General features: G+C 39.3%; 2 protein-coding genes across 2 annotated transcripts; both read left to right on the top strand.

Annotated features, from left to right (window-relative positions):
• Positions 1-1951: 1951 nt before the first annotated feature.
• On the top strand, positions 1952-4150 carry LOC149008607 (uncharacterized). The gene has a single exon (XM_089165917.1). It carries the CDS (start codon positions 1954-1956, stop codon positions 3964-3966), a length of 2013 nt encoding a protein of 670 aa, XP_089022043.1. The 5' UTR covers positions 1952-1953; the 3' UTR covers positions 3967-4150.
• A 7456-nt stretch (positions 4151-11606) lies between these two features.
• Positions 11607-13824, top strand: LOC149008606 (uncharacterized). The gene has a single exon (XM_089164931.1). It carries the CDS (start codon positions 11658-11660, stop codon positions 13632-13634), a length of 1977 nt encoding a protein of 658 aa, XP_089021057.1. The 5' UTR covers positions 11607-11657; the 3' UTR covers positions 13635-13824.
• The last annotated feature ends 352 nt before the right edge of the window (positions 13825-14176 follow it).

Raw genomic sequence — 14176 nt, 5'->3', positions numbered from 1 at the left:
AAGCATCTAAGTGTATTCCCACTCTAATAGTCAAATTAATCTCTTCAGCTCCATTGCTCCAAGACTCCAGCTACCATTGAAGGGACTCCAACTGTCTCCAAGTCCCTCCAAAAGTTCAACTTCCATTGAATATGACTGGGAGGTCTCAGAACTTCACTTTCCCAATCAACCATGCATAATACTGCAATACGGTTCAAGTAAAAGGATATATTGGCCAAAATTTCTTTTAATGACTCCATAAGTTGTACTAAGTAATATGGCCAGTGGATCACTGAAGGGATTTGTAACATATTTACAAAGAGGCTATGAGTTGACCCACTTGCAGTCTGGAGAAAATTGTTGTTTGTTCGCCTGCTACAACCCCCTCGTGATGCTATCTAAAATTGATTCTAGCTTTGTTTCAAAAGTGTAGTAGTCCCCTAGAGCCATTATGAACCAAAATGAGATCCTAATTATTGTCACACTCCACCCGTAGGTGTCGGTCCGGATCCACAATTACAAGATCCTCGGTTTAGCCATCAGTAATAATAAATATTCACAACACCAAATCAAAAACAAATAAAAATTCAATAATTAACGTAAAAGAACAAAGAGTCCAAAAATCCAATGAAAAGTAATAAATGTAATCCAATGAACGAATCAAATGAAATGTATCTAAAGAATGTTTTCAGCGAAAGCAAAGAAAATTTCATAATTTAATTATCGTTCTTGTCTTTCTCAAGACTGGCACAATCTTTTCTAGTCTCTTAATAAAAAGTATTATAAAACTCTCTCTCATTGACATATTCAAATGATCAACCACTTAAATCTTCTTTTTGTCAATAGGTATCAAAAAAATTTCTGATGGATGAACATAAGGTATCTGAGAGTTTAAAGGAAGAAGTGGGTGAGTTGAGATTAAGAAGAGATGAAATTCTGCTAGCTTGTGATTGTGGTGCCAATGGGGACAACAGAGGACTGGGTTTTGTAGCTCATGATGTTAATGGGTCAAGGCTATTTGCAGCCTCTATTCCGGCAGACTTCGGAGAGGTATTGTGTGGGGAGGCAATGGCTATTGGAGAAGTACTGTTGCTATAGGCTAGAGAGAATGGCTATGGGAAGATACTAGTGCAAACAAACTCAATGGGAATAGTTCGGGTAGTGGAAGGTGAAGACTTAAATCCCATTTTAGAGGTTGAAATTGTTTTTTATGACATTCATTTTCTTATGGCAGATTTTGTGGAACGTAAAATTAATTACATATCAAGGGAAAAGAATTTGTTTGCCTACTCCTTAGCTTGGAAGGCCTTGTCTATTACTAGGAGAACAATTTGACCGCTTTTCACCTCCCCCCAGATTGTGGAGCTATGCTCTCTTGAATCTGGGTGTTTTGCTGGTTTATCTCAATTAAGTGATAGTTGCCCTTCAAAGGCAACTAAACAGCTATCTATTTAGAAATTTCTTGCAAAACAAGCTCACTTTCTTACCAATTTTTGTCGTTAGATTGTATTGGGTGAAGACTTTAGGGTATAATATTCCTTTTACATTAGGGCAGTCAAACATTTCATACAAAACATCCCTTATCTATGACTACCTTACTCTTGTCTTTTGGACCTCGGCACTTCCGTCAAACAGAAATGAAGCAGAAGATACCTTTCACATTGCAGTCAACAACATTGATCAAAAAATGTGACATGGGAACGAGCAAAATGATAAGATTTTTCTAGATTTCTATAGGAAAGATAAGATTATCCATATTTGATTTCCCAACTAAAATTGGACTTTACCTCTATTGTAAATGTTATCACATAGGCACGTACTAAGCCCCTAACGGAAGCAATTTTCTTCTGAAAGATCGGTTAAGGAAGATGAGTTTCAACTGGTCCAACCGGGTTGAACTGATCATCGAGGTCCAGATTCGTTGTATAAATATCACCTCTTCCTTCTTCACTCAGCTCCACCATCACGCGTTCCATGCAAATCTCAGTCGACTTCAAACAACCCAGCAACACGATGATGCCCAGAGGAACCATAGTCTTTTCCGCCGTCGGCAGGCCGTACTACGGCTTCGATGTCTTCTCCATCGCTTTGCCTTCTAAACTCGACACGGTCACTCAATGGAAAGAGAATCGTCTCACAGATGGTACCTCCATCAACTTCAATGGTCAGTTTGCCGACGAAGATCAAACCCTTGTTTACGTCTCTGAGAGAACTGGCTCACCTAGAATCTACCTCAACCGTAGAGAAAATACCAAAGCAGAGCAACTCCCTACTGTTTCTGAAAGCCAATTTCACGATCGGCCGGTATTACGATACGGTCGATTGTACTATGTGTCTGCTCATGATCCTGCTCAAAAACCGTTCAATAGTTGGTCCGCCGTTTACATGACTCACCTCGCTGACCGGAAAATCGTTCGGTTAACTCCTAAAGGAGCAGTTGATTATAGTCCAGCGATTTCTCCATCGGGGAAGTTCATCGCTGTAGCTTCCTACGGTTTCCGTCCATGGAAGGGAGAATTTCACGAACTCGACACGGATATCGTCGTGTTCTCACCGTCCGATCCTGGAAAACGTACGGTGGTTTGTAAGCGCGGTGGATGGCCAACCTGGTTCGGCGATTCCACTATTTTCTTCCATCGAGTAGCAGATGATGGATGGTGGAGCATTTTCCGAGTTGATCTTCCTGAAAATTTCCAACATTTGAACGCCGGTGATAGTAGCAGCAGCAGCAATCCTCGCCGGATAACTCCACCAGGAACACACGCGTTTACTCCATCAGCCTCGGGAGATCGTAATTGCGTTGCTTTCGCAACCAGAAGGCGAGACTGCAACTACCGACACATCGAAATATTCGATCTGAAATCAGAATCATTTCTCAGAGTCACAGAGCCTCTGAACCCTAACTTCCACCATTACAATCCATTTTTCTCCCCGAAAGGTGGTTTCGTCGGATACCACCGATTCCGAGGTGAATCTGCACCGGGAGAGACAACGATTCCACACCTAGAACCAGTAGCTTCGCCATTAAATGAACTGAAGATGCTTCGGCTCAATGGATTCTTCCCTTCCTTCTCTCCCAAAGGTGATTTCATAGCTTTCAACCATGACTTCGAAACGAATTCAGGTTTGAAGATAGTGCGAAGCAACGGATCGAAGAGATGGCTGGTTCTAAAAGATAGAATCGCCTTCTATACATCGTGGGACCCATCACAAGATAATGTTATCTACACCTCCATCGGACCTATTTTCGCGTCAGCAAAAAGAACGGTTCAGATTGCGAGAATCAGTTTTGATCCAACGGATCTCACTGATGATAAAGAAGAGATTCCTGCTACTGTGAAGATTCTCACAAGAGAAGAAACAGGCAACAATGCCTTCCCCTCGTGTTCTCCTGATGGTAAGCTGGTAGTTTTCAGGTCTGGTAGATCTGGTCACAAGAACCTCTTTATAATGGACGCTGTTGACGGAGAAGTTAACGGTGGAATCCGTCAATTAACGGAAGGGCCGTGCATAGACACAATGCCCAGCTGGTCTCCTGACGGAAAACTCATAGCTTTCTCATCCAACCGCCATAACCCCGACAACGATGAAGCCTTCAGCATATACCTGGTCCGGCCGGATGGTTCAGACCTCAGGAGAGTATACGTGGCTGGACCGGAAGGTTCGGCTGAGGCGGATAGGGAGAGGATCAACCACGTCTGCTTCAACTCAGACGCGACGTGGCTGCTATTCACGGCAAATTTGGATGGTGTGCCGGCTGAACCGGTTTCATGGCCGAACCAGTTTCAACCTTATGGAGAGCTGTACGTTGTTAGATTGGATGGGAGTGGATTACAGAGGCTGACGTGGAATTGGTATGAGAATGGAACGCCTACGTGGATTCCGTCATCAACGGATGAGATTGAATTGGGATCGTTGTGTTTGGAGGGTGGTGACAAGCTCGAGGGTCAATTTGACGAGCCACGATGGATATCTTGCGACATATGAACCCAGATACGATGGAGAGAACTTTACTAAATAATACTTTGATTTATGATTTTGTGTTAGTTTTCCTTTTCTTATTTTTTTTTTAAATAAAATCTAAACCCTATGTAGCCTTAATAAATAATACTCTAATTTAGGCTTCACTATTTCCTCATTAATAAAGTTGGTTTTGGTTCCACTAAAATTATTTATAAATCTCCCTACTCTATTCTTTTCTCTTTTTTTGTTCTTTTTAACAAATTATTCTACTTTATTTTGTGCAAATTAATTTACTCCCCCCACCTTTTTCCGGAACCAGCAATTTTTTTAAAATTGAGGATGAGGGGTATTGAAAAAAATCCTCTAGCGTGCGCTGTGCACATCATTCTGTTGTGCATAGCATTGTATATGTTTATACCAAATAAAATGTTGAGATTAAAAGCTTAATTTTAAATTTAAAAATTCCAAAATAGCCTTTTAGTTCCTTTTGTTTTCTAAGCCTTTTATTTGGTATATATGTGCACTGATGTACACAACAGAGAATGCTTACTTGGGAGGTATTACATGATATATACCATCAAGCATGATGGATCTAATGACCTCTTCAACCCATGATCTCTTTATTTAAAGGTGTTGCTCTTATCAACCACCAATCCTATGATGGTAACAGTAAAAATAGCTTTGATTGTTTCTAGAAACAAAAACACGTTTTTGGTGCTTGATAAACACGCTTTTAGAAGCGAAAACACTATCAGTAGGGGTTTTAGCAAAGTTTTTAAATTGAGAATGTTAAATTCCATGAATACCCCAATCTAAACTCTTTCACTTAAACCTAAGTTGCGCCAACTTTGCTTCAAGAAACAAACACATCAACAAATAATTATCGCGTCAAAATTTTTTCTTGAAGTAGACACTTTCATAAATTTCAATTATGTTTGAAAAATCACCTAAAATAAAATAACTTTATCAAATGATTTTTGACTAATTTTCTATTTCTCCAAGCAACGAAGACTAGAAAGTGTCTTTCTATCAAACAAATCCATTGTCTTTTCTAAAACGTCTTCTATTTTAATTTTGGGCCCTTTGTCACAGATTGGCACAAAGCACGTATGCAAAAAAGCCAGCTAAACAAAGTTAAAGCTAGGGGTGTCAATAAAAGTATAAACCCTACCAACTAGGCCCAAACTTGCCCTAAGCCCAACCCAATTTCTAGTTGACTTTCAACCCAAAGGGCGGATTTGAGTTTAGTTGTAGAGTCATGATTTAACATCAAGGGGGGGGGGGCAAGGTGCAAATATTTCACACAAAACACAATGATTTTTCTACTCCTTGGCTCTGCTGTTTAAATTTTTTTCCAATTGGGGGTCAAGTACTGATATTTCACACATGGAACGAAGGCCAAAGGGATAATTTTAAAAATGGGAAAGGGTAAGGGGAATTTTAAAAAATTGACTAGGGAGGGAGCAAGTGATAATATTTCACATGTAAAAAGATGGTCAAATGAAAATTTTCAACAATTAAAAAGAACCGAGGGAAAATTTCAAAAGATTTTGGAGGGCGGGGAGTTGCTAATATTTTTCATATGGGAAGGGGGCTAGAAGGGAATTTCAAGAACTTGAGAGGAGAGGAGAAATTCCAAAAAATTTCAAGACATGTATTTTGGGGATAATGGTTGAGTTTCCTTTATGATTTTGTATTAATTTTTTTTCTTTTCTTCATTTTTTTTTAATCTAAACCCTATGCAGCCTTATTTAACCAATAAAAATAAATAATACTCTAATTTAGCCTTCACTATTTTTCCATTAATAAAGTTGGTTTTGGTTACTCCATTAGTCCACTAAAATTATTTATAAATCTCCCTTACTCTATTATTTTTTTTATTATTATTTTAACAAAAGTCTCTACTTTGCAAATTAATTTACTCTCCCCTCCTTTTCTCGGAATGGGCGCTTCTCAAAACATTGTGGATGGGGGGGTATTACTTATTTTTCCATCGAGCATGACGGAACCTATGCCCTCTTCACTTAAAGTTGCTGGTCTTATCAACGCCCAATCCTGTGATGGTAACAGCAAAAACAATTTTGAATGTTTCTGGAAGTAAAAACGCCTTTTTGGTGCTTGATAAAACTTGCTTCTAAAAGCAAAAATACTATTTAATAAAACTTGCTTCTAGAAGCAAAAACACTATCAATCGGGTTTTAGAAAAGTTTTTAAATTGATAATGTTAAATTCCATGAATACCCCAATCTAAACTCTTTCACTTAAACCTAAGTTGCACCCAACTTTGCTTCGAAAAACAAACACAACAACAAATAATTGTCGCATCAAATTTCTTTCTTGAAGCCAAGTTTTTATAAATTTCAATTATGTTTGAAAAATCACCTGAAATAAAACAACTTTATCAAATGATTTTTCGAAGCAAGGGACACTAGAAAGTGTCTATCGGTGGGTTATCAAACAGGTCCATGGTCTTTTATAGAAAGTCTTCTATTTTGATTTTGGGACCTTTGTCACAGATTGGTGGTACAAAGCACGTGTCGCAAAAAAGCCGGCCAAACAAAGCTAAGGTTAGGGGTGTTAATAAAAGTATAAAACCCTATCGGCTAGGCCCAAACTTGCCCTAAGCCCGGCCCAGCTTCAAGTTGATTTCAATCGGAAGGTGGATTTAAGTCTAGCTGCGAAGCTAGGATTTAACATAAAAAGGGGGGGGGGCAAGAAGCAAATATTTCACACAAAACACAATAATTTTTCTACTCATCATCTCTATCGTTGAAAATTTTTCTCCAATTGGGGGTCAAGTACTAATATTTCACACATGAAACAAAGGCCAAAGGGGGAATTTTTAAAAATGGGGAAGGGTAAGGGGAATTTCATAAAATTGACTGGGGGAGGGGGGAAGTAATAATATTTCACGTGTAGAAAGAGGGTCAAATGGAAATTTTCAACAATTAGGAAAGAAGTGAGGGAAATTTCAAAAGATTGGGGTGGGGGGGATTGCTAATATTTCACATATGTGAAGAGGGCTAAAAGGAAAATTTCAAGAACTTGAGAAGGAGATGAGGAATTTCCAAAAAAATGAGCAGGGGTTGGGGGCACGGCCGCCTTTACCATGGGATAGCTCTGCCTTTGTTTGTCACAACATGACTAGCCCTAGCACGTCTGGCTAGGTTCATGTTTAGCTCTCGGGCTAGCATGGCCCAAACCTACCCGAAATGTGTTAATTCAGTCAAATTAAAATTATACATAAATTGAGTTTGATCAAATACTTAATAAATACTCTCATTAACCCTAAATATTTAAGTGTATTCCCACTCTAATTGTCACATCCACCCAGCCAATATTCATCTGCCCGAATACTCCAGGGAGTGATCCATAGTCAGAAGATCAGGTTTCACAATAATCACACACCATTCTACATAATAGTTCAATCATGGACAAGAATAAATCCAAAGTTCAATATTTAATTAAGATCAAAATTCAAAGTTGGAAAAGGGGGGGGGGGGTTAGAAGATGTACATGCCATATCAATGGACATGATTACAAATGCCAGATCAAGGGGGGATTTTTATCTACTCCATTTTTGGCAAAGAAATGGACCATCTATCTCCAATGGTTGTGTGACACATATAATTCACATAAAAGGATTGTGATTAAATTAAATTAAAATAAAATATTTATCTTGTAAATCTAACATTAACCCTTTGATGTGATGTAAAGACATAAGTCACTCATCCATAAGAAAATGGATGGTCCATTTCTTTGTCAAAAATGAACTGAATAAAATTTCATTCGAGATGGGGGAGGGTAGAAGATGTACATGCCATATCAATGGCCATGATTACTAATCCCCAGGCAACTTAAGTGATTGTTTTTTCGAAAGCAACCAAATGGCTATCTATTTAGAGATTTCTTGGGAAAAAAAGCATACCATCTTACCACTTTTTCTCATCCTAGTCAAGCATCTGGGAATGGGTGAATATTTAAAAATATAATATTCCTTTCACATTAGGGCAGTCATAGAAAACATCCATAATCTATTACCATCCTACTCTTGTTTCCGAACCTCGGCATTTCCCAGCAAACAAACATAGATCCCTTTCACATTGTAATCAACAATATTGATAAAGCCCTCTTCACCCCAATTGAAGTGGAGGCCATATTGGAAATCTCCATCCTTTCGGTTGATACCTCGAACTCTTGGATTTAATGTAAGAATAGGAATGGCAAGTTCTCTATGCTATCTGCATACTTTCAATATTTTCATTTCAAAAAGGTGTGTTCTGGATTAAATGGGAAATGTTCTATAAAGGGAAGAGAGAGGGTGGTCTAGTTTTTTGGGATGTCTAATGCTTCAATAAAGCCTTCCTTGCTAAGCAAAGCTGAAGACTTCTAACTAATCCAGACTCTTTGTGGGCCCAAGTCATGCATGCTAAATATATTAAGGATATTCCTTTTCTTGTGTATAGGGCACCTACTTATTGCTCATGGGGTTGGAGAAGTGTCTTAGCAAGTAGGGATCTACTTTGGCAAAGACTAGTTAGACAAGCGAGGAATGGGACTAATACACACATCTACAAGGATCCTTGGTTGTTATCCGTACCTTTTAGAGGTATCAGCAGCACACCTCACACTTGGGGCCCTACTTGGGTTAAAAATTTAATTCAGTGGGAGGATTCTCAATGGGGCCTTCCTTTACTCTTCAACCAAATTGAAGTGGAGGCCATCTTGGAAATCCCCATCCTTTCGGTTGATACCATGAGCTCTTGGATTTGGTGTAAGAATAGAAATGACAAATTCTCTGTGAGATCTCCATACTTGCAATGTCTTGCTATGATTGATGCCCAAGATAATATTGCTTCCTCCTCATCCATTTCAAATTATTGAAATCAAATTTGGCATTATTCCTACCCTTTCAAAAATTAAAATATTTTGTAGCGATGCTCTCATGAAGCATTAGCAATTGGTAGTTCCTTATTGGCTTGGAATGTGATCTAGGCTCCCTTATGCTTAATTTGTGGTGTTGCTAGTGAATATGTCAATTATGCTTTGTCTTTTTGCCCACGTGCAAAGCATTGTTGGAATTATCACCCTTACATTTTGACATCACATAATTTAGAAGCAATCACTTTCATGATTGGATGACATTTATTCAATCCAAATTTAAGGGATGTGATGATATGGATAGAGTTAATCAAATTTGGAGTGCCTTGATTTGGTGCATTTAGAATACTACAAATTCGGCTATGTTTCGTGGAATTAATGCATCGATGCTTTATACTTTATTACACTTCTCCTCTCTTTGTGCAGATATTCATAATCTCTTTTCGAAGTCTCTTATTTATGGACATTCCCGAGAGGCTATCACCCGATTAGCCACATGGAGGATGTGATTTGTTTCAATGTTTCTGTGATGGTGCATGGGATGACACTAAAAAGAAGGGAGGCAGGAGTTGTATTTTATGGGATGTCAATGGGTCGTTTATAGTCGCTCAATGCAAAGATTGTTTCAGGTCTTTCGCTACCTTGACGGAGCTACTTGCTATTAGAGATGATTTGCTTCTTAGTAGATCATCGGAAGCAAGGTTTAAAGTATTGGTATCGAGTATCGTATCGGTCAGGTGATTTTAAGAGACATATCGTCTTGTATCGAGTATTGTATCGCTCTGGATAATGTATTTTAGTGTAATTCAATAGAGAGACGTATCGAGATGTATCATATCGGTTGGGTCAAATATGGATACGTATTGGCTAGTATCGTATAGTATCGTGGAATACTTTAAACCTTGATCGGAAGTATCAAACATTAAAGTACATTAGGACTATTTACCTGTCTTTTTGCACTCCAGGGTGTTACTTCTTCTCTTGATTGGACGTGTCTTAATTTAGTTAGTGGCATCTTAAAACTTGTTTTAGCTTTCACTTTTGTACACTTTATTTTCATCCCTAAGACAAGTGATGATACTTTTGCTGATTTTCTAACTAAGGGAGCTTGTCTTCTCTTTCTATCTAGGTCTTAGTGGAGTGTCCCACACATCTTCATGATTGATGTTTCTATTATGTCGTTTAAGTTTTCTAGCTTAAACTTTTTATTAAATAAAGTACTTTTTAGTTTTTGACAAAAAAAAAAAAAAAAAACAATATTAATAAAAGGGTGACGTGCAAAGGAATAAAGTGACAAGGGTTTTTTAGTTTTCTATATGAAAGATAAGATTATTTATTTATTTATTGGTAATAACATTATACATATTTGATTAGCTAACCAAATTGGACTTTTCCACTATAAGCCTTCATAAGTATTTCCTTTCTGAGGTTTTTTTTTGGGAATGATTGATAAGTAAGTTAAATCTGAACGGACCAGTTTCAACTGGTCCAACCGAGTTCGGGTTCAGGTTCGTTGTATAAATCTCACTGCTCCACCCCAATCCATTCAACTCAACCCCACTCGCATTCCACACTTTGAATTTGAACAACTCTGCAACAAGATGATGCCCAAAGGAACCATCGTCTTCACCACCGTCGGCAAGCCGTACTACGACATCGATGTCTTCTCCACCGTTTTATCCACCGTTTAATTTTGTTTATTTATCAAATTCACTCTACTCCACGATTATACCTTAGCTAAAAGGCACTGTCATCACAGTCACTTACAAGATGGCCATTATCCACCCAGTGGTTGCTCGACTTATGGATGAGTGACTCTACAAGTTCTCTACTGCTATCCAAATAAATTGAGTTTTCACAAAAAAAAAAAGAAAAAAAAAAAAGAGTTTTTTACACATGGGTTCATCTTAATGAGATCTAAACTAATGTTGGGTCCTTTTAGTGCAAAAACTTAAATATGGATCCCAAAACAATCCGACTACCCACGGACAAGACTACCTTCTAAGATAAGTTGAAATACTCATTTGATACGGATGGGCAGTATAGTCCGGTTAGAATGCTCCTATTGGATACGGTTTAAAGCCAATGATCATTCCAAAAGTCTGGATCTTTCCAGTTTCTATTTGATGATAATTTTCTTAAAAAGAGTTTGAAGGGGCAGGGGGAGGGTAGAAAATATGCATAATGCCATATCTATGGACATAATTACTAATTCCCATAAAAATTAAGTAATAGTTTTCTTTCAAAGGCAGCCAAACAGCAAATTGCTATTCATTTGGAGATTTCTTGGAAAACAATCATACAATCTTGCCAATTTTCCTCATCACAGTCAAACAACTGGAATTGTAATTGGGTGAATATTTAAGAGTATAATATCCCTTTCACATTAGGGCAGTCAAATGCTTTTGTAGAAAACATTCATAATCAACAAACAACCACAAAGCAGAAAGCACAAGATCCCTTTCACATTGCAATCAACAAGATTGATAAAAAAATTGTCATGGGAAGGAACAAAACGAAAGGGTTTTTTTTCTAGTTTTTCTATATATGTATATGAAAGATAAGATTATACATACTTGATTTCCCAACCAAATTGGACTTTGCCTCTATTGTAAATGTTATCACATACTTTCTTTTGTTTAGTAAAGAAATGGAGGAAGTTGCACCTGTGCTGATCACTTTCAACTGGTCCAACCGGGTTGAACTAATCGTCGAGAGGTTCAGATTCGTTGTATAAATATCACCGCTCCAGCTCTACTCAAAACCACTCAACTTCACTCTCACACGTTTCATGCCAATTAATTTCAGTTGAATTCGAACAACTCTGCAACAAGATGATGCCCAGAGGAACCATCGTCTTCACCGCCGTCGGCAGGCCGTACTACGGCTTCGATGTCTTCTCCACCGCCTTACCTTCTAAACTCAACAAAATGACTCAATGGATAGAGAATCGTCTCACCGATGGCACCTCCATCAACTTCAATGGCCAGTTCACCGACGAAGATCAAGCCCTTGTTTACGTCTCTGAAAGAACTGGCTCGCCTAGAATCTACTTCAACCGTAAAGAAAATCCCAAAGTAGAGCAACTACCTACTGTTTCTGAAAGCCTATTTCACGACCGGCCGTTATTACGAGACGGCCGATTGTACTATGTGTCTGCCCATGATCTGGCTGATAAACCTTTCAATAGCTCGTCCGCCGTTTACATGACTCAGCTCGCTGACCGGAAAATCGTGCGGTTAACTCCTAAAGGAGCAGTTGATTATAGCCCGGCGATTTCTCCATCGGGAAAGTTCATCGCTGTAGCTTCTTATGGTTTCCGTCCCTGGAAGGGAGAATTTCACGAACTCGACACTGATGTCGTCGTGTTCTCACCGTCCGATCCTGAAAAACGTACCGTGGTCTGTAAGCGCGGCGGATGGCCAACCTGGTTCGGCGATTCCACCATTTTCTTCCATCGAGTAGCAGACGATGGATGGTGGAGCATTTTCCGAGTCGATCTCCCCGAAAATTTCCAACATTTGGACGCCTGCGACAGCAATCCTCGCCGGATAACACCACCAGGACTCCACGCGTTCACGCCATCAGCCTCAGAAGATCGCAATTGCGTTGCTTTCGCAACTCGACGGCGGGAATGTAACTACAGGCACATCGAGATTCTCGATCTGAAATCAGAATCATTTCTCAGAGTCACGGAGCCTCTGAACCCTAATTTCCACCATTACAATCCTTTTCTGTCCCCTAAAGGTGGTTTCCTCGGATACCACCGATTCCGAGGTGAATCAGCAACGGGAGAGACAACGATTCCACACCTGGAACCAGTAGCTTCGCCATTAAAGGAACTGAAGATGCTTCGTCTCAATGGAGCATTCCCTTCGTTCTCTCCTGGTGGTGATTTCATAGCTTTCAACCACGATTTCGATACGAATTCAGGGTTGAAGATAGTGCGAAGCAACGGTTCTTCGAAGAGATGGGTGGTTCTGAAAGATAGAATCGCCTTCTATACATCGTGGGACCCATCACAGGATAATGTTATTTACACGTCAATCGGACCTATTTTCGAGTCAGTGAAGAAAACGGTCCAGATTGCACGAATTAGTTTTGATCCAACGGGTCTTACTGATGATAGAGAAGAGATTCCGGCTACGGTGAAGATCCTTACAAGAGAAGAAACCGGCAATAATGCCTTCCCATCGTGCTCTCCAGACGGTAAGTTTGTCGTTTTTAGGTCTGGTAGATCTGGTCACAAGAACCTCTTTATAATGGACGCCGTTGATGGAGAATTTAACGGTGGGATCCGTCAATTAACGGATGGGCCATGGATAGACACAATGCCCAGCTGGTCTCCTGACGGAAAACTCATAGCTTTCTCATCCAACCGTCACAACCCCGAAAACGATGCTGCTTTCAGCGTATATCTGGTCCGGCCGGATGGTTCAGACCTCAGGAGAGTATACGTGGCTGGACCGGAGGGTTCCGCTGAGGCGGATAGGGAGAGGATCAACCACGTGTGCTTCAATTCTGACTCGTCGTGGTTGTTATTCACGGCAAATTTGAGCGGTGTGACGGCCGAGCCGGTTTCGTGGCCGAACCAGTTTCAGCCTTATGGAGAGCTGTACATAGCGAGATTGGATGGGAGTGGATTGCAGAGGCTGACGTGGAATGGGTATGAGAATGGAACACCTATGTGGAATCCATCATCAACGGATGAGATTGAATTAGGTTCGTTGTCATTGGAGGGTGATAAGGTGGTTGGTGACAAGCTCGAGGGTCAATTTGAGGAGCCATTATGGATATCTTGCGACATATGAACTCAATATATACTTTTACTAAAGATATGTATTATGGGGAGAAAATAATGGTTGAGTTTGCTTTATGGTCATGTATTAGTTTTTCCCTTTTTTTTCATCTAAAGTTTATATAGCCTTATTTACCCATTAAAAATAAATAAAACTCTAATTTAGCAGCTCTCACTATTTCCTCATAAATAAAGTTGGTTTTGGGTGAAAAAAAAAAGGGTTGGTTTTTTGTCACTCCATTGTTCCACTAAAATTATCAAAATTAATTTATCTAGAATTTTTTACGCGTGGTTAAGTATATTCAAACTTCAAATATGAAAGAACCAAAATGCCTCTCATTATTATTTTTTCATGCTGTAACAAAAATGAAAATACCATGCCGACGATGATTACGTTTATATTCTATCCAAGAAGAAAGTCACAGTTTACATGCCTTACCAGATTCGTATCCACCGGTTAAAATCAAACAAGGATGAGACTCCTAAGGTGATTTGAACTCCAGGAATAATTCTCAACCATCCATTACTTAATGAAGGTCCAAATCAGAGGATAAG

The sequence above is a fragment of the Hakea prostrata genome, chromosome 8 (genome assembly GCF_041222555.1).
Source record: "Hakea prostrata isolate BN-2017 chromosome 8, UWA_Hpros_2, whole genome shotgun sequence".
NCBI lineage: Eukaryota > Viridiplantae > Streptophyta > Magnoliopsida > Proteales > Proteaceae > Hakea > Hakea prostrata.
Note: the sequence above shows the minus strand (reverse complement) of the source record. Positions and strands in the feature narration are given on the sequence as shown.

What these genes read in the sequence shown, in the direction of transcription:
- LOC149008606 (XM_089164931.1), top strand. Translation starts at nt 11,658, where the DNA reads ATGATGCCCAGAGGAACCATCGTCTTCACCGCCGTCGGCAGGCCGTAC.
- LOC149008607 (XM_089165917.1), top strand. Translation starts at nt 1,954, where the DNA reads ATGCAAATCTCAGTCGACTTCAAACAACCCAGCAACACGATGATGCCC.